General features: G+C 42.0%; 1 protein-coding gene across 1 annotated transcript in view; it reads left to right on the top strand.

Annotated features, from left to right (window-relative positions):
- Positions 1-3,100: 3,100 nt before the first annotated feature.
- The window catches only part of SKIL (SKI like proto-oncogene), a 33,561-nt gene continuing 16,398 nt past the window's right edge, over positions 3,101-20,263 (top strand). The window contains exons 1-5 of the mRNA XM_082224174.1: positions 3,101-3,330; positions 7,600-9,387; positions 14,770-14,867; positions 18,701-18,948; positions 19,062-19,300. Coding sequence (XP_082080300.1) covers positions 8,293-9,387; positions 14,770-14,867; positions 18,701-18,948; positions 19,062-19,300 — 1,680 coding nt within the window. The 5' untranslated portion in view covers positions 3,101-3,330; positions 7,600-8,292. The remainder of the gene's footprint in view (positions 3,331-7,599; positions 9,388-14,769; positions 14,868-18,700; positions 18,949-19,061; positions 19,301-20,263) is intronic.

The following is a 20,263-nucleotide window of genomic DNA, read 5'->3' as shown; positions in this document are numbered from 1 at the left end:
AGCTTTGCTGGAGAGCCACCAGGGATAATGAAGGATGTGCATTTAAAAAGCTGTCCCCATCCCTTGTGCTGCTTTCAACACCCTGTGCCTGGCAATTTTAACCCCTGACTACTCCCAGTCTTGTGGTTTAAACTAATCCTGTGGCCATGAGTCTTAAGAACAAGTCCTTACAATAAGGCATGAATTACCGGTATTTGAAGGTTGCAAGGTGCCTTTTATTTCAACTTTTAAACACCTGCTGAAAACTTTTCTGTTCCACCAGACCTATGCAGGCAATTAAGAATACATCTTTCTGCAATGGTTAATTTATGTCTGTTTTTACTGTGTGGTTTTATGTGTACAGTATTGTTATATACCCCTATCATTCAGACACTGAGATCCAACTCTACCTTACTGGCAGTTCCCTCATTGTGAGAAGTGAGGCTGCAGGGAACTAGGCAGAGAAAATGAACAACTAGGCAGAGAAAATGAACAACTATCTGACTTTTAGAATAAATCTGAAGGCAGCCCTCTTTAGAGAAGTTTTTAATGTTTGATGTTTTACTGTGCTTAATGTTTTGCCCAGGGGTTGGGGCAATATTATTATTATTAGTTTTAAGTAAATAAATCTAGTAAGAATACACATTTAACACCACATCATCTTAAGTAAGTAGCTCTAATACTCCCAAGTGCTTCTGGATAGGTTTCCCTAGCGACACTTTAGTGTTCAGTTTTAGCAGCTGCTCTTCTTTCTCACTCCAAATTATATTTATACTCTTATTAACAATTCAGTTTTTGATCAGTGTTGATCTGTTTCAAACCTTAGGGCACTATCAGTTTAATAGAATGACTGGCTTCCCCGGTTTCCATTGACTTTCCAGGCCATAGTGATTTTATTAAAATATTAGCTTATTATATCACTATGGGATCAAAGTTTCAAACTTATTTGGTGCTGACATTGAAAATAATTGGAGAGACCAAAAAATCAATAGCCAAAAACCTTCCATCTTCTATTTGCTTCACCAACCAACCTTCCTATTCCAAAGTCAGAACTGCTGAGAAGCTGCATTCCTAAACCCATTTACCTGGGAGTAAGCCTCACTGAGACGCGGGTGGTGAGGCATTCACATACTGAGTGGCTCTGCTCCCTAGCAGTCTTGTTCCCCTGGTTAGGCCAGCCAGGAAAGAGCTGGGAGCTTGACTTGCTTCAGCCAAAGAACTTCTAGGCCAGGTGTTTTTTGTTGTTTTACAATCTAAGAATCAGCATGTATTTGAGTTAAAATAAAGGAATATTTTTAAAATGTTTCTTTTTGTTGTCTGTTAGGTGAACACAATAATCTTGGAATACAGAGATTCCTAGATAAGACCAACTAGATAGGCTGCCCCCAATCCCAATTCCTACCTCTGAATGGAATTGAATAAATTTGGTAAGTATGCATTATACTACCACTTATCTATGTAACTGTGCTTGTAATAGTTAGGTTACTTGGGGGTTAAGGAAGAGCAACAGGATTTTAAGGCAGAGAAGAACTGGAGAATATATACAGTCTCATTTGTTTTACCTACTTCAAGCAACATCAACCAATAAATTGGGGGGGGGAGCTATGTGGGAATCCAGAGCAGTTTGCTTCCCATTGCACCCTGCTGCCTAACCCTTTGGCTCTTACAGCAGCTAAAGTTAAACTATGTCCAGTGTAAATAAATTTTCTTGAATTCATCCTTTTACCTCTCCCTTTGCTTTCCTTTGCCAAAATTTGGAATGGGTAAACTTTAGCAAGGACCTGCCATACATATTGATATGCTGCATTAATTAAAAGAAGCTCAGGGTGGTTTACATTAGAGATGGGAATGTGTCTTCCTAGCAATTTATTGGGCTGCGTGAACCTGTATCTGGATTGTGGCCCATACATTTGATGGCATCTGTTGACAGAAAACAGTGCATGTGCATACATGTGCGTTGCACAAGGTGCAAGCTATTACACGGCCGTTTATTTTCTCCTTCCTTTTCACCCCAATCTTTGTGGCGAAAGCTTAGTGGAAAAGCTAACAGCTGGTGCCCATGAGTCTTCAACTGTGTGTTTACACTTTGGTTGCTGGGCAATATGCTTTTTCAGTTTTAAAAAAGTTGAATTAGTGACAAACTTTCACCCAATTACTGTTTAACCTACTGGCACGTAGGAGCAAAGAAGCAGGCCAAACTGGGCGAAGTGTTTTGACTAGGCAAGCGGAGGACAAACAAGCACAGGCAGTTTCACCGTGAGATAAGGGTGGTCGCCCCGGGAGGCAGACAGACAAAGATGTGAGTCACAGCCACAATCCACTTGGGAAGTCTAGTGCCCTCAAGTTAATTGTTATGCGGGGAATGCTTTCCCTTCCCTCTCTGTTTGCCTGCCTTTGGCTTTCCTGTCTCAGACGCCAAAATCTCCGGGGTAGCTATCCCCGACAACCGCAGCGGAGACGAGCTGACGGATCAGACAAAACCAAGTAAATAACTAGTAAGAAACAACGTGAAAACCGCAGTTTTCAGCTGACTTCCCCTCACTAGCGTTGCTTTCGAGAAGTCCTAAAGCCCGAAAGTGACACAAGACACGTGCACTCCAGAGGGCGCTGCGGCCCACTCCAGTTTATTTTTGCACGCGTCCTGCTGCGGGAAACCCAACCTGGGCTTTTCGATCCCCGCGTAACGTGTGAAGCGGCGCTGAGGCGAAATACGGCACAAGGAAGCGGAGGGCAGACAGGAAGACGCGGGCAGCGGAGCTATTCGGTTGTTGGGCGGCCTGGGAAGAGCGAAGGGAGGGAGGGAGGGATGGTGTGTGTGTGTGTGAGGGGAAGACGTATTCCTGTGTTTATATTCTGGGGGGGGTGGGTGGCCTGGTGGGAAGAGGCGGACACCGGCGGAGCGGGAACAGCTCTATAAATTCCGCGGTTAGTAGGAGGACGCGGCGGCGCAGACGGGCTGGCTTTCTCCCAGGCAAACAGAGAGGGAAGGGAAAGTATTGCCTCACGCGCTCTTTCCCTCTCACACACACACACACACGCAGCGCCAGAGCCAGCGCCAGCCAGCAGCTGGCCCAGACAGTGGGCGGGGCTTGGCGGGGCGCGCGCTCCTGGAGGGTTCGTGCCCGCGCGCCGCCGCCGCCGCCGCCGCCTCAGTCACGGTGGTTTTTCCACCATCGCCGCCGCCGCCGCCTCCTCCTTCCTTCCTTCCTCCTCCTCCTCCTCCTCTGTCTCCGCAGTGAGGTCACGGGTGGGCGGCGCGTCAGCGGCTTCTGCTCCTCTGTCGGGGGCAGCCCGGCTGTGAGGTATGGACGGTGAAGCGGGGGAAAGGACGCTCGCTTCTCTCGGAAGAAGGTGAGGCCGGCCGGCCGGCCGGCGGGACCCTCGATGGGAGGAGGAGGGGGGAAGCGGGGCAGGGGGAGTTGGGCGTGGGGGAGAGAGACTAGGGTGTATGTATTGGGGGGGGGGCCCTCCGTGTTTATACTGAGGCAATGGTGGGGGGGGGGGAGAGAGAAAGGGATGGTCCCGGGGAGGAAGGGTGATGGGGGAGGGGAATGGAGTGGGGTTAGCCGAGAGCAGTTGCAGGGTGTGTGTATGTGTAGGGATGGTGTGTGTGTGTGTATTGCAAATGGGGTGCGGGGGGGGGGAAGGCTCGTCTCCTGTCCGGATGGGGGATGGGAAATAGGCTTCCTTTTTGGAGGTGGGGGTAATTATTACTTAGTGTTGTGTGTGTGTCGGGGAAGGATCGCTTTCGCGATGGGGATCGGACTAACAACCTCCCTCCCCCCCCCAAAAAAAAGAGGGGGGGGAAGGATTTCCTTAAACATTTTATTTAATGCAATAAAGTAGACAAATATGCACGAGTGGGGTGGGTGGAGGGAGGTTGTTCTGGAGAGCAACGTCGGCCTGGGAAGGGAAGCTGTGGCGTCGGGGGGGGGGGAGGACAGAGAGAGAGAAGGGGCGATACGGCTGGAGGGAGGGGAGGAGGTGAAAATCTGAGGGCGTCTTTGGAGAGACTCTTTGCAGACACTCCGCCCCACACGGCCTAACCTTCCCTCTCCACACCCCCCCCCGGTCGCCTCTCTGCTAGCTAGACTTAACCTTCCTCGCCGCCTGTCGGGGGAGGAGCGTCTGCAGCAGCAGGTTAAGTCTGATGCCAGAAGGGAAAGGAGTTTAGTTCAGGGCAGGGCAGGGAAATTCCACGAGAAGAAGAAGAGGAGGAGTTGGGGTTCTGGGGCTGGAGGTGTGGAAGGAGATTCCTAGTAGAAGGCGGTGGGGGGAACCGGGGGTGGGGGCGGGTCAGCAGCAGCAGCAGCTTCTACCAGGAATGATTCAGCGCAGGATGTTGTGGGGTGGGGTGGGGTGGGGGGTGGAGGGCCGCTTTTGTCGGGGTTTGCAAGCAAAGGCACACTCGCATTGGCTGTGGGAATGTTAAGTCATTGCTTTAGGATGTTTCCTGAGAACAGAAGTGTTTGTGGACAAGGAGTTTCCAGACTATAAGGTATTGCGTGGGTGGCTTTTCAAAGATTTCCAGCTGCAGGGAACCTTTTCCACACAGACTGACTTTTCTGCTGAGGAACCCCTTGCTCACCTGCTCTGGAATGCCTGCATATTGCGGAGGATTCTGGGAAATGTTCTAGGGTGTGCACACTGTTCGTGCAGTCTGATGGGCCTCCCCGTTGCTCAGTGTAAACTAAAAAGAGTGGATCTTAGAATAGACAGGTCCAGTTTGCAAAGGCAGGGTGGTGGAAAGTACTGAGTGAGCTTTCAAGGAAGCTTGTTTACCATCTTCTCATTAAGGACGCCCTTATACCTTTCTAAGGAATCCTCTGAAGCAGTTTAGAAATGGAGGGTAGTAGCCTTTTCTGCAGTGGCTCTCTGTTTGTGGAATGTTCTCCTCAGGGAGGTTTGCCTGGCACCTTCATTATACACCTTTAGGTGCCAGATGAAACCGTTCCTCTTCAACCAGGCTTTGAGCTGACTAACATCCTATATAATTTTAAATGTGTTTGTGTTCTTCTTTTGTATTTATTATGCATATTGTGTTTTTATCTTGTATTTTTATGTTGTGAACTGCCCTGAGATCTACGGATGAAGGGTGGTATGCAAATTTAAATAATAATAATACAGGTATTTATATATTTGAGTGTTTCTTCAGGAGGTGGCTTACTGTGGATGGGTGTATAAGAATTACAGTGGTACCTTGGGTTACAGACGCTTCAGGTTACAGACGCTTCAGGTTACAGACTCCACTAACCCAGAAATAGTACCTCGGGTTAAGAACTTTGCTTCAGGATGAGAACAGAAATCTTGTGGTGGCAGTGGGAGGCCTCGTTAGCTAAAGTGGTGCCTCAGGTTAAGAACAGTTTCAGGTTAAGAACGGACCTCCAGAACGAATTAAGTTCTTAACCCGAGGTACCACTGTATTGCAAAAAGACATTGGGAGAAGAAATTCTGTGAGATTTTGCATGTCTTAGGGAGGGTAGACTAAAGGGACTCTTAGGTGGATATTAGTAAGGTTAATGGTTCTTTGTGACATCTTGAATGATTTTTAGGGGAAAGTCTTTCTCTGTGATTTTTTTTTGTAGGGCTAGGTTTGGATGGAGTGTGGTAATTTGACAAAAAGTTACTCTGGGAAGTGGGAAGCTCTGATTGTCTTTGGGGTAAAATAAATCATGTAATTGTGGTATGTGTGTTGAGGAAGTCTGGAGAAAAGACTATTTTGAAAGCATATACATTTAGTCATGGGAGAAGTGAGCTGATTTACATGGTAGATTTTTGAAACTAGTGATGTTAGGGAGTGAGGAACTCCTGTGCTAAATGTGTCCCGTCCCACCCCCCACAAAAAATGCTGAGTATTAACCAAAAGCTAGAAGGGAAGGGTATAGGCAGTTCATGTGTTGAAAGGGAAAATATATTATGTTGGAGTTGCTTTGTCTGAAGCAACAGTAGTGTTGTCATTCTTTATTATTGCATGAGAAACATAAGTTCCAAATGTAAAATGTGTATGGTTGCAGTGCAATTATTTGTGTTTTATATACCAGTTTCAAAAGGCTAAAGGGAACTTTGATTTTCCTAGGATTTCTGCTGTAGATTCTGAATTTACCAAGTATGAGAGAGAAGTGCTCCTTTTTTCAATTCTACAAATTCCAAGAGTATTTTTTTTATTTGTTTCCAAATAATTGTTTTCTCATCACCCCTGTATTTCTAAATAGCTTATATTGTGTAGATTCACTGTGTGATGAAATTGAGAGGCGTTAGCTCCTGGTGATGGGGGTTAGAGACAGCAGAGATAACAAATATGTGAATTGGGAGGGGGTGAGAAATGCATTACAAAGAGAGAGAGAGAGAGAGAGAGATTTATGGGGAAATGTTGGAGAATTCTGAGACCAGGAAATAGCAATTAGGGCAAGAGGAGAAGGGAACAAAACTGGTGGGAGAGAAACTAACACTTGCCTCCCCTATGTTGTTCCATTCCCCTTCAAAATAGGTTATGGGGTAAATACTGAGTGGAATGTGCGTAAAGCAACAGAATATGTAAGGGAGGAGAGGAGAAGTCAAGTGGAATGTCTGCTTTGCTTACATTCTGCCTAGCTAACTTCAGGACCTGTATTATATGCAGGACAGGCTGTCATTTCATAATATGTCTGAACAGTTGATACATTGAAATGGAGGGGGTGGATAAGATATAAGGAGTGCACATGTCTGTATTGTTGAATATGCACAGGTGAATAAATGGGGAACAGGGAGAGGAAATACAAAGATGTGTGCCGGAAGAAAACATGCCTCCTTCCCCCACAAGTAGGGCTAGGCAGCTTTTGGAAATCCTGAGCTGTTCAGGGCTTTATAGGTCAAAACCAGCACTTTGACTTGGGCCTGGGAGCTAATTGGCAGTCAGGATTGGTGGGTCAGGATGTAATATGCTCAAACCATCTTGCCTCAGTGTGCAACCTGGCCACCAATTCCTGCACTAGTTGGAAGTTTCCGGACTGTCTTCAGAAGCAGCCTTATGTATAACACATCACAGTAATCTAACCTAGAGGTTACCAGAGCATAGACAACAGTGGTTAGATAGAGGTGCAGATACGAGTGCAGCTGGGCCACCTGTCAAAGCTGATAGAAGGACCACTGAGGCCACCTGAGCCTCAAGCGACAGTAAAGGATCCAGAAGTACCTCAAACTGCATACCTGCTACTTCTGAGGCAATGCAACCCCTCCAAGAGCAGGTAACCTCCCATCCATCCAGTCTAGGGAACTGCCCTAGATCTGGATTGAGCTTCAGTTTGTTGGCTGTCATCCAGTCCATTACCAAGGCAAGATCTTGAGAGATCATGGATTTCTTGTGAATAGTTTTGGTTCTAAGGGAAAATACGCATAGCAATCTCTTTTATTTGACTATTCTTGATTAAGTGTCTGAAAGTAGTGCCCAGAATATTTTAACAAGATAAAGCTTCTATAACTCAAGCTTGCACTCTCACAGATCAAATTATGTTAGCTCAGGAAACACTATTGCTGTGTTAAGTGTGCATATTTAAAATATATGAATTTAATTTGAAACTGTTTGATTGCTTTAGTACATTTCTGATTATAAAATACCTGTCTGTTTTTCTACCCCTCATTCAGATTTTGTGAAAGGATGAACCCAAGAAATCAATTTTGCTGATGGCTGGGAGCTAATTTTCATTTTTCGCAATGGTCACCTATATACATATAGTTACAACCAACAATCTAGGATCAGCTTCCACTCAAGTGTTTATTGGTGAATTAACACTGAGACTGATGGGACTGGAAAACTTTGTTGGACAGTAAATCCAAAACCTTGTCTATGATAGTGCAAATAACAAGACTTGACACATAAAGCTCCCCCTCTTATAGAAGTGTAGGTTTGAAAGCAGCACATCTCAGACTGTGAGAACTTCTGTGTTCTGATGGAAGAGCCTGTAGACATTGAAATCTCCTTCAAAGCTTAACTTTGTACTAAATCACCGTTTTCTATTGGATCAAAATCACTGGATCAGTTTCAAGACCAGTGACTTGAAGATTTGAGGAAAACCTTTTTATATGTGCATTGGGCTGTTCGTTTTATATTTAGTTAATTAGAGAAAAAGTATTTTTGAATGACATATTTCTAGGCGATTCCTTAACTTCAAAGGCTGTGATTTTAAATGCAAAGTGTTGAACTTTTCATTTACCTACTTTGGTGTCTTATTTAATTAAAAGCAGCCATACTGGTTGAGCAGCTGAGACAACCAGGAATTGAGATCTGAAAGACCTGCCAGTGATCAAACTTCAGAGTCACCTATCTAAAGTTTAGCTATGGCAGCTGCACAGACAAACTTTCCCCGTGGTTGTCAGTCAAAGCAAAAGGGGACTGCAGCAGAAGAAGAGGACAGTCCTCCAGCAAAAAAAGCAATGACAGAAATGCATGTAAAACAAACTGTGGTAAATAAATTGCCAACAATAAAGAAGGAACATTTGGATGAATGTGAAGAAAACTTTATGGAGGACAGAGAGGAAGATGCCAAACCAAACACTGCTTCAGCATCTGAGCCCTTGAACTTAAATCCAGGGCTGAAACATACACTGGCACAATTCCACTTAAGTAGCCAGAGTTCGCTGGGAGGACCAGCAGCATTTTCTGCTCGCCATTCTCAAGAAAGCACGTCTTCTGTCTTTGTACCTCTCCCATCGCCCCAGGTCCTTCCTGGTCCACTGCTTGTTCCTTCCGACAGCTCTACAGAGCTGACACAGACTTTATTGGAAGGGGAGTCTATATCTTGTTTTAACGTTGGAGGGGAACAGAGACTTTGCCTGCCTCAAGTCTTGAATTCTGTGCTCCGTGACTTTTCTTTACAGCAAATTAACACAGTGTGCGATGAACTTTACATCTATTGCTCTAGGTGCACTTCAGACCAGCTTCACATCTTAAAGGTTTTGGGAATCCTTCCGTTTAATGCCCCATCTTGTGGGCTGATCACACTGACTGATGCTCAGAGACTATGCAATGCATTGCTGCGGCCTCGCACTTTCCCTCAAAATGGCAGCCTGCTTCACGCGAAGAATTCACTGGCCCAGCTAAAAGAGACAGGCGGTGCCTTTGAAGTAGAGCATGAATGCTTGGGAAAGTGTCAGGGTTTATTTGCTCCACAGTTTTATCTGCAGCCAGATTCGCCATGTATCCAGTGTTTAGAGTGCTATTCGATGTTTTCTCCCCAAACATTTGTGATGCATTCTCATCGAGCTCCTGACAAGAGGACCTGCCACTGGGGCTTTGAATCAGCTAAATGGCATTGCTATCTTCATATTAACAAAAAATATCTAGGCAAGCCAGAAGAGAGAAATATGAAGCGTCTCTTGGAAGAAATGAAAGAAAAATTCAGTATGAAAAATCAGAAAATAATCCAGGCTAAAGTAAGTTTATTTATAGTTGTAAAATATTTGCATTTAATTAACATTTAAAATTGCCTTAAAAGTATTCTAAATAGGTGTTTCCTAAATGTAAATTGGACCCTTTAAATTTTTGAAAAACTTAAGTTGTTATCAGGAAGTGTTATCATGGCAAATACAACAAAATAACACTTCAGTGTTTTAAAACTCAGGGATATTAGATAAGCTAACAAGTTTGGAATTTTACTTCTTGCTTCCTAACTGACTTAAGTGCATGGAACATCAATTAACATTGATGTACAGACTTGCCTCTTTGATTTTACTTCACACACACGCATGCATGCTTGTTATAAATAGCTTGGCACCATGCAATGATAAATGTAACCATGGAGCACTGTCCATTCTACAAAATATGAGTTACTGTCTTTTTCATTAGGTGTTATATGTTGTAAACTGTTCCACAGTTAAATATGACTAAAGAAAATAGATAGTCATTGTGCTTTATTTAAAAAGAGCACCAAAAGAATACAGATAACGAGGCCCACAGATATCTTTTATGCTGGAGCATAGTGTTTAAATATCTATAATTATCTTTTCTATTACAGATTATTATTGTGTCTACTTTTAAAATCCCAGAAGCACCTCTTATTTTCTGCCTTCTAAATAGAAAAATGTTGTTTGTTTCAATTCAGAGATGTGAACACCTGGAGAAATTTTATATATAAGTAACCTTTAGAAGTTTTTTCATTGTCCGTACTATATACTGTGTCTTTCATAACACATCAAAGAAACTACAAATGCACAAACATACAAAGCTGCTTTGTATCATTTGCCTTGCCTGACAGAGGTTCCCCAATGTTTCAGCCTTTTCCTAGCATGTGTTGCTTGATTTCATCTAAGCTGGCTTGGAAATAGTATGAGTTGAACTTGAGACCTTCTGCATGCAAATTGTGAGCTCTATCACTGAACTATGGTCCTGCTCCAAAAACTTAGCAAAGCTTATTTTGATGGGTGGAGGTTGTCAGAAACTGAGAGCAAGCCAGAAGCACCAACAGAGTCTTTTTAAGCCAGCGTAGATGAGAGGATGGGAATTATGGGCTGGCAGTGGCTCTCCAGGGTTCAGGCAAGGGTCTCTGACAGCCCTACCTGGAGATATGGGGGATTGAACTTGGGACCCTCTGTATGCATAGCAGATGCTCTACCACTGAGCGATGGCCTTTATTGAGAGTGACTCAAGATCAGTCCCTGGAATCTCCCAATTAATAGTCTTGGATAGCAAGCTAGGGAAAAACCCTGCAGAGATGTTGGCAGACAGAGCAGATGGTAATGGGCTAAGAGAGTCAGTAGTTTAATTTGGTTATAAGGCTTCTTCATATGTTTACGTGGCCCCATCTGATGAAGGCAGCAAGCCTCATCCGCAAAGTGCGATGCAGTCATTTCAAAATGCAGTTTGGGCATATCTGTAGCCATTTCATCTTCATGCTTACATGCCTAAGAATTCTTGAGAGGAGGCAATAAAATGGGTGGAATCATTGCGTGTATAAGGGTAGTGGCAAGTTATAACTCAATTGCTTCATGGAGAGCAATTATACTGGTGGTTGCACATACCTACATTGAACTTTCCATATCTGTAAATTTCAAATGTCCATGATATGTAGAACCCCCCCCCCACACTCCCCCCCCCCCGTTATGCTTGATGGGAAAGCAGGAGGTGGGAACTCAGAATTCATAACTAGCAAAAGCTTAACTGGCAGCAAATGAAACAGCACTAACTTACTCCATCTAAAAGACCAGGTTTTCTAGAGGCGAAACTTAGGAGAGGGGGGAAAAGCTAATCACTACCCTTTCCATTTATTGCTTTTCCAATAGTCATAGTAAATAGATAAAAGTTGTAGGATTTTGGTGGATCAACTTCTGTTCATGGATGAGTATATAAATCAGTCCATTTAATCATAGGCTAGCTTCTTCATTTTTTTTATGCTTTCTGCCTGTTGGGAGAAGTGGAGGATAAGTAAAATAAAGTAGCGAGAAGTACAGTTCATGTGAGGTTTTGCCTAGAGGCGTTGTCTCAGCCATGAATTGTCCATTGACTGGCAGTAATACAGCTCTAAATGAATGTTGGACCACAGATGGGTGATTGGGAGCTTACTTGTTCTAGGTACACAGGCCAAGAAGATACTGAACTTGTTATGGCGACAGAAACTATAAATTTCCCAGCTTAATCAGGTTTATATGATCATTAAAGATGTAGCAAGTGTGTTGCTATTCATTAAATGACAACATAGCTTAAGGTATGGTAACTCATTAGACAATATTTTGGCTTACCTTAAAAGAAAATGATTGATACATTGTGTCTCAAGGCTTATAAACAACCTCATTATCGTTTTGTTGCATTCTTGCAATATGGCTAATGAAGGGCTATGTATTACCAAAATATTGTGCTGCATTTACATATTGCTGTATAAATACAGATGACCTTTCCATGAGCCTTCACAATATGAGTTTTAATGAGTGATTTGTGCGAGAGGGGGAATTTAAATAAGGACACAACGACTGCTATGAAGACTATGGTTTTGTTGATGTGCCAATGTGAGACTCCTCATACATAATAGGCCAGGGCTGTCTCGTGGATAGAATATTAAATTACAGTTTCAGGGAATTATATTCTCATCTCATGTGTAGAATAGTGCTTGTTTGGTAATGGGTGGTTACCTAAAATATGGAAGAAGCGTAGAGCTAAGGACCTCTCTATCAGTATTCTACACTCAACACCATTCCAATAACATGCATGTTCACCTATCTACCTTCCTCCCTTCCTGCTGGAGGCAGGGTGTTAGCATGTTTGTAGTTGAGCAACTATGCATTTGCATGAAGAAACAGAAGGGACCGCACTGATCTTAATGTGTATTGAACATACTTCTGAACATCATTCCAAATCCCCTTTCTTTCCCTAGTGGGAGGAAAGAAATATATAACGAAAGCTGGTTACATCTGAGTTGTGGTGATTCCCCCTCTTTATTTCTAGAGGAACTATTGCTGTTGGGTTTGGGCAAGTTATCTGTAAAATGCAAGACAATTAACATTATCCCAGGAGTAATTGTTCATCTGGGGAAGAATGATACAACTATATCCTCTCCTTTAGCTTAACAGAATGTAAAATGCGACTTAAAGCTTTTATAAGGAGAATTTATATGCGTGAGAATAGGAACATCCTTATCCAGCATTAACAGGAATTCTCGAAACACTCTGCTGCTTCAGCAGTGCTTCTAACACTTCTGAGATGTGAAAAGCAAAGTAGCAAAAGAATAGTTAAGATGCAGTGATTCTGGGGATCTTCACATTTTGATGAGAGAAAAAAAGGGTGGAGGAGGGGTAGAGGAATGCCCTTCTGCTAATATGAACTACACCTAACTGGCTTTGGCTGACACCCCCCTCCCCAAGACTCTAAATATATTGTAAGTGCTGAAAATGCAAGAATCAGAGAAGCAGTGCTGCATAAGACTTACTCAGGAGGGTAGGGGGAAATTCAAGACTTCCCTTTATTTTTAAAAAATGTTACTGTTGAAACTTTTGGTCCAATCCTTTTAAAAACATAATGGCGTGGTAAATATTTATTTGACTCTCATAATATGTTTGCATGTGTCAGAACAGGTTTTTAATTAATTATGATTTGGGGAAGGTTGAAAAGCGAATTCAGTACAGTATCCGAAGCCATAGTGCAAGGTGTTGTTGCCTTCAAGTGCAGAGTTGTTAAAAGGATTGGCATTATCTATGGAGCCAAGATGTTCCATCATTTTTTAGTAACCTCATGATGGATATTGTGTCCTCCTTGTGACACAGTTTGGGAGAAACAAATGTTTTTGAAGGCAAGTTCTTATGATTAGGAACTCCAGCTGTTTTTACTTCTTCTGGTGCACATATACATCTCCATGTGTCTTGTGAAAATAGTGTTTTGTCTCCTCCGCATAAAGCATATGAAATGACTCATCATGGTTTAGCACATACATGAAATGTGCAAAGGGGAAGAAAAAGATCTGTGTACAGATGCAAGCGTTCTGATACGCTGAAACGGATTTGCCCCGGGGAGGATCCCTTTCTTGAAGTTTCACCATCTGTGATCTAAACACAAACATACTAAAACTCTGTTTCTGTTCTCTGCTTATCAGTTTCACTATGAATGCTCTCTGCAAAGTTGGTTCTTGGAACAAATTTGCTTTTTAATTTCACAGTATAACTGAGTGGTGAGTAATGAGTAGCCAAAGCACGCGCTGGCTCTCAGGTATTCACAGAAGTGGTTTTTAAGAACTTAGATTTATGCTTTGTTAGCTGGGATAGAACAACGAGAAGGCAATGTCATGGGCTAATGGTAAAACTGAATTAATTCTACATCTCTGAAATTCTCACTCATAGCAATTTGCAGTTATCACACAAGTTGAGATGCTATTTCACATGCAGTAGTGCTTTCCATTTAGGCTTTTCGTCCCATTTGAAGTGGCCCAATTTATCCCAATACAACACTTTTCCTACAGAAGAAATATTGTTTGATGTATGTGTGAAACACATTTTGAAGTGGCAAAGCCATGTGGCTTTTGCAGACAAGGTTTGCATCTAGACTTCTGCCAGCTCCTTCTCGTTACTTTTTTCTATAAAAATCTACCTGACTAATTTGCTTTCTGATTAAAAGAAAGAGGCTGAAGCCAGTAACTAGGCTTCCTGATCGGAGATTTTTCAGTTATTATTCTACGGGTGCTCCTTCACCGAGGGAAGAACAACATGGTTTGTTCATTCTCCGCAGTCATGTCCTATACTTGCTGAACCTTCAGAAATGAAAGTTGAAATTCTCAAGGTTCTTTGAAGCTGTCATATTTGAAATAAGTATTTTATCTGGCCGTGGAAACCCTAGCTCCTTTCCCATCTTTATCCATTATGAAGGTTTCATACTGATATACATTGCTATGATGATGGTATTAAGAACCTTGAATTAAAATTCCACATGCTGCCATTGACGCAATATATGAATATTTCTGAAGCATGTACTTTGATCAAAAGAAGCACAGGATCACTTTTGGTCACTCATGGGATTCTTTCAAGCCCACCCCATGCCAGTATGGGAGCATTGTCCAGAGCAGGGTCCTGTGTGTGGCATAGTATATTTATTGTAGTAAAAAAGGCTGGAAGATGACCAGTTTTCAAGAAAGCTGCTAATTCTTTCATCTGTAATTGGAATGGGGGAAACTGAGGTAATCTTGCTTTTCTACTGTTGCTTCTGTTTTGTTGCCTTGTAATTTCTCCTGCCTGATTTGATGACATTGGAGAAATAATTGTAAAGCAGTTCCTCCAGATCATAACTCTCACAACTGGAATGTTGTATCATAAAACATAAATGCTGATTTTTTCTCTCCTCAGGCAGATTCTCAGTATAACCTAGAATTTCAACAATGGTATCCAGTTGTAAAGCAGGAAGCAGATTCCGTTAATCAGCCGCACTCATTCATGCATCCCAGGTAAACATCCTTTTGTCAAGAATATAAGCAGTGAATGCACAACTTGAAGTTTAGAGGGGTAGTCCATATTTTGCGCAAGGATAAGTGAACGTTCTAGAGTTTGGTCACATATGTAACATGTGTCTTAAGAAATTATTTCTTAAGAAATAATTATAGGCCTCCTGAGCCAGGGATGTGGAGGCTGTGATTCCTCATATATTGTTGGATTCTATCTCCCTTCAGAATTATAAGTATCCTGGCATCAGCCAGGAATTACAGAATTTGTAATCCAAAAGCATATGGAGAGCCAGATATACCCCATTCTGCTCTAGACCAATCTAGAGCTGAATTTTGGTATTATGGGTCACTTCTTCCAAAGCAGTTTCTACTCTTTTTTTTCCTTTCTTCTCCTTTTGGTACACTCACTGCAGTTGCTGTTTTACAACTCTTGATTTCTTTGTAAAACTGAGCTTTTGTGCAAGAGTGATATTTACCTGACTTGTATAAGTTTTGTGCAAGATTCATAGAGGTCTTGTGCAAAAGCACCTTATTAACAAACATATATTAATAGAGCCCAGGTAATCTATTGCATGTGCTCTGTGGCATTCCTGAGAGAACAGTTCCTTCGCACCAGGTTGCTAACATTTATTTGTGACTTCAGCATGGGCAATTGATGGAAATGTTCATACTCAATTATGAAGTTTCAGCCACCAGAAACAAAACAGCTAGCTTGTGTGATCAGGTAAGGAGCAAATGAAAGTATGGTGCAGCGATAAAGGCCACACACCCAAATGTCACCTCACGGGACAAACAGCCCACCCCCCAAAATTTGTTAATGACCTTCCACATCCAGCTGTTATTTTTATGCATTGCATCTTCCACATGAAGGTGAAATCCAGAATAAATGCAAACAATTAATAATAATCAGCTGGCATTTTGGTGATGTCTTGTGAGTATGGTGAAAAACATCTGTGCCTAAGCAGCACTGATTCTGCAATAAACACCTGTCTGGGACCACCTTCATTCTTTTCCTCCAGGGACTTAAACCAGCTGCTAAGAGAAGACTTGCTTGAACACTTAAGGTGCATATGTAGGAAAAATTACTACATAGTTGCTTGAGTGACTGAAGTTGGCTGCCCGGGATATGGGCCTTTTAAGCTTTGTCAAGCGGATGTTGAAAGGAGGAGGCTCAGGAAGTGGATTCTTTGTTCCTTGCTCCTTCCATCTTTTGGGACCAGACCAGCACAAGTGTAACAGCACTTTCACTGTGCTCTTGCAACCTGTTGTGTCTCCTGGCTCTTCTATCCCATCTCTTCAGCCCTTCAGTTACCTGCACCTTTTGCTTTAGAGCTTTCTCTTTACTATGCTATGGACTTACCCCTGCAAGCAATCCAGTTCTGCTCCACTCGCATTTTTCTTCAAGCTGAGCTCTTCCCACTTACCTGCAAGGTTGATTACCCTGCTGTAGTTGACACAGATTTCTCTGTTGCCTCTCTCTTAGATTTGCCAGCATATACAATTTAGGCTAATGTAAAGCTGGATGTGTTACAGCAGCAAGTACCAATGTAGTTAGGAAGCAGATTCCTAAAGTGGATGGCGGTGAGGGGTGATTTGTATCAGCCTGTGAAGGAGCTGCTTTTCTCAGGCTAGATTTGGTCCAGAGTTAATTGGGCATATATTGTTGCACTGTGTATGTGTGTGGGTCTGTGCAATAGCAACTTCAATCTATATTCAAAAGTTGTTTTAACATTAAATTGCTGCATGGGAGACTCCATTTGCGCTGTATAGTTGTCTGTCAGTCTCACAAATTAAATGCAGCTGTCTTTCAACCATGTGAAGAGTTGACACGCTTCACAGCTCACAGAAACCATGGGAAGCTCTGCTCTGCTGATGACATGTCTGTATAATGCTGATGTAGCAGTTGAATTATCACATGCGCCGTTCCTCAGCTAATTTCACAAACAGAGCACATTGCTTCATTATGGTCACATATCTACCAGCCAAAGAGATTCCCTCTGTCCCAAGTATTCGTAATAGCTTTCAAAATGTATCTGGCTTCCATCCCCCAAAGAGAATTTCTTTAAAACATTTTTTTTTAATTGCACATTATTATTTCAGATTTCTGTAGCGTAACACAAATGCAAAAACAGGAAAATGGAAGAGAAAATGTTAAAACAAGCTTAGTTGGTACAGCATGAAGCTGTTAATGTCAGGGTAATGGGTTTGAGCCCCATGTTGCACAAAAGATTCCTGCCTCGCAGGGTGGGCTTGATGACCCTCATATTCCCTTCCAACTATGCAATTCTATGATTCTGTGACTAAAATTTGCTTAGTTAATTGTGTTCTTTGCACCTTCCTTTTCTTAATAGCAGTATGAATTCCCGTGTAGTTGATATTGGGAATAAAATATTATTTAAACTGCATAGGAAATAAGAGTAGTTGAGGCTGCAACGCTGCACTTTTGAAAGTATGCTTTTAGGATTTATATGCTGCTGTTAGTGTTCAAAGCACTTCCATGTACACAGGATTGCCGAGGTAGTGTACAAGAAACCTGCAGGACACGGTGGTGGTGTTATCATTTTCTATATTGCAAATTTTGGAGGGTGGGAAGGATGTGATGAATAGAGGCTTGGACTAGGTTATATGAAGGGTCATCTGCTACAGTATGAGATTACCTGAACTCTTCATTATTCATCCGTGGCCCTCATCTGAGGGTTACACCACTTCCTGAAGTTCAATGGATCGTGAGAAGGCCATATTTAGCATGCCCTCCTTAGAGGATTTCTCCTGGTGCCAGCTCTGATGTCTGGGCAAATACAAATGTCAAGCACTGAAAGGACATTTCAGCATGTTCTGTAACTGGCTTTAGGTTGTGGTTTTATGCTGGACATCTTTTATGCCTGCTACACATAGAATTTTTTTTCATTTCCACTTGAGAATTATTTTATTAGTTTCATCTCCATGAATTGTCTGCCACCATGGGAATCTTATACTAAAGGGTGGTCTTTCTTTAAATGTCTACAAAGCTGATGACAGCTCTTTAGCTGCTGCGGTGCAGCTTCTTTACACTATATAATTTTCCTATATGTGTCTCCACTTCAATCTGAGAACACAGGCATTTATTACCTGCTCTGTAGCAATTTGCTTGCAGATGCAGTTTTTGGGAGCAGAAACACTGGTGCAGCCATTCCCACATAAGAAACTATGCGGTCCTCAGGTAAATAAGCGAAAACTTAAAATGGTAGGGTTCCTTTGTTAGTTAATAAGGGAAGGAACTGGTTTTACTAGGAATTAATCTGCTCTGTCTTTAAACTCACAGCTGTAACCCTGCTGATATTCATCTTTGGGAAAAGCGAAGTTGCTCCATTACTATAATGTGGTTTATTCAGGCAATATGAGTGGCATCTTCTGCACAATTTGAGCACTCATAGTTTTGTATAATATACAGTTAAATCTATGTGATAAAGCAATAGCCTAAAAGCATTATGCAAATTTTCAAGAGCACAGAGTTGAATAAGGTGAGGTACTGTAGTAATACACAAAAACTAAAACTTTCTCTTTATTCATCCTTGCCAATGTGCCATTCATATCTCATGATAGCAACTAGTTGATTTGGTTTCTATCTTGCTTTCCTTAGTTGATTTGTTTTTTATCCTGTTAAACTAAACAATGAATATGCACAACTGCTTTAAAACAGATTTCCATTTTAAATCTGTTCTCGTGTAACCAAAGCCAAATTAATTCATGTTCCCAGGTTTTGAAACCTAAGATGTAATAATAATTCATGCTTGGTTCAAATTCAGTTGATTTAAATAATTTTCATTAATTCTGCTTTTTTATTTTTTTGTTTCCAGCTACTACTTCTACATGTGTGATAAAATGGTTGCTCCCAATGTATCTCTTACCTCTTCTGTGCCACAATGTAAAGAAGCTACTAAAACCGCAGAGAAGATTTCAGAGGTAATTAAATCTCTACCGGGACAGTCAGTGAAGCAACACAGCGGTGGCAAACGTAAAAAAGCCATTTTCTTTCAGGATCTTTCTCTTGAAGTACAAGAGAAAGTTGATTTGAAACTTAGTACAGAAGTGTGTGCTAATTCAGGTGAGTAGGAAAAAGAAACATCTTTCTGTACACTTGCATCTTGTAACGTGCAGCTGCTTTCCAGTGTAGCATTTCAACAATCATTACTTTTCCTACCTTTTTGACTCCTATAGAGCGGCCTGTATCCATTAAACCTGCAAGCAGAAGGAAAGCTGAACAGATCTCTTCCAAAGTGACTACAGAAGACGTGGTAGAAGTAATCAGCAGTGCACAAACTTCATCTCAGACTCTTCCACGTGATACTGGCTGTGATGATGACAAAGGGAAAATGATGGAAGATGTAATGAAAACCTATATAAAACAGCAAGAAAAGCTACATACAATTTTGCAGAAGAAGCAACATCTTCAGATGGTATGGCATGTATTTGATTTAGCTTTGTTCTGTCTTCTAAAACCTGCTTGTCGCATAACATTTTGTAGTGGTTTTAAATCTTGATTACCGTGAAGTGTTAACTACAGTAATACACAGATAGGATCATACAAGGTAAAGGCTTGTCTCCTCATTTCAAGTCACATTAACTTAATATACTATAAACTAATATAATCCTGAAATTGCTGACTTGGCTGCCAAACCTCAGGTGTTACTGGAATAATCTTTAGAGTCTAAAGTCACCACCTGAATATGCTTTTTTATTATTGGATGCTAAAATGCCATGACTACATAATTATAAATTCTTACATTGTAGACTGTGTGTCTGCACTGGAGGAAGTGCTCTGGAAATATTCTGTCCAGAGGTTCCTTACACAAAATGCAAAGGATTGGAAGTCCGGAATGGGGATACCTGAGATAGCATTAGACACAAAACATCTTTATCAACGACTTGGATGATGGACTCAAGGGCATCCTGATCAAATTTGCAGATGACACCAAACTGGGAGGGGTGGCTAACACCCCAGAGGACAGGATCACACTTCAAAACGACCTTGACAGATTAGAGAACTGGGCAAAAACAAACAAGATGAATTTTAACAGGGAGAAATGTAAAGTATTGCACTTGGGCAAAACAAATGAGAGGCACAAATACAAGATGGGGGACACCTGGCTTGAGAGCAGTACATGTGAAAAGGATCTAGGAGTCTTGGTTGACCACAAACTTGACATGAGCCAACAGTGTGACGCGGCAGCTAAAAAAGCCAATGCAATTCTGGGCTGCATCAATAGGAGTATAGCATCTAGATCAAGGGAAGTAATAGTGCCACTGTATTCTGCTCTGGTCAGACCACACCTGGAGTACTGTGTCCAGTTCTGGGCACCACAATTCAAGAAGGACACTGACAAACTGGAACGTGTCCAGAAGAGGGCAACCAAAATGGT

Source organism: Podarcis vaucheri, assembly GCF_965113315.1.
Source record: "Podarcis vaucheri genome assembly, chromosome: 5".
NCBI lineage: Eukaryota > Metazoa > Chordata > Lepidosauria > Squamata > Lacertidae > Podarcis > Podarcis vaucheri.
The sequence above is the reverse complement of the archived record's forward strand: the minus strand, read 5'-3'. Positions and strand labels throughout refer to the sequence as shown.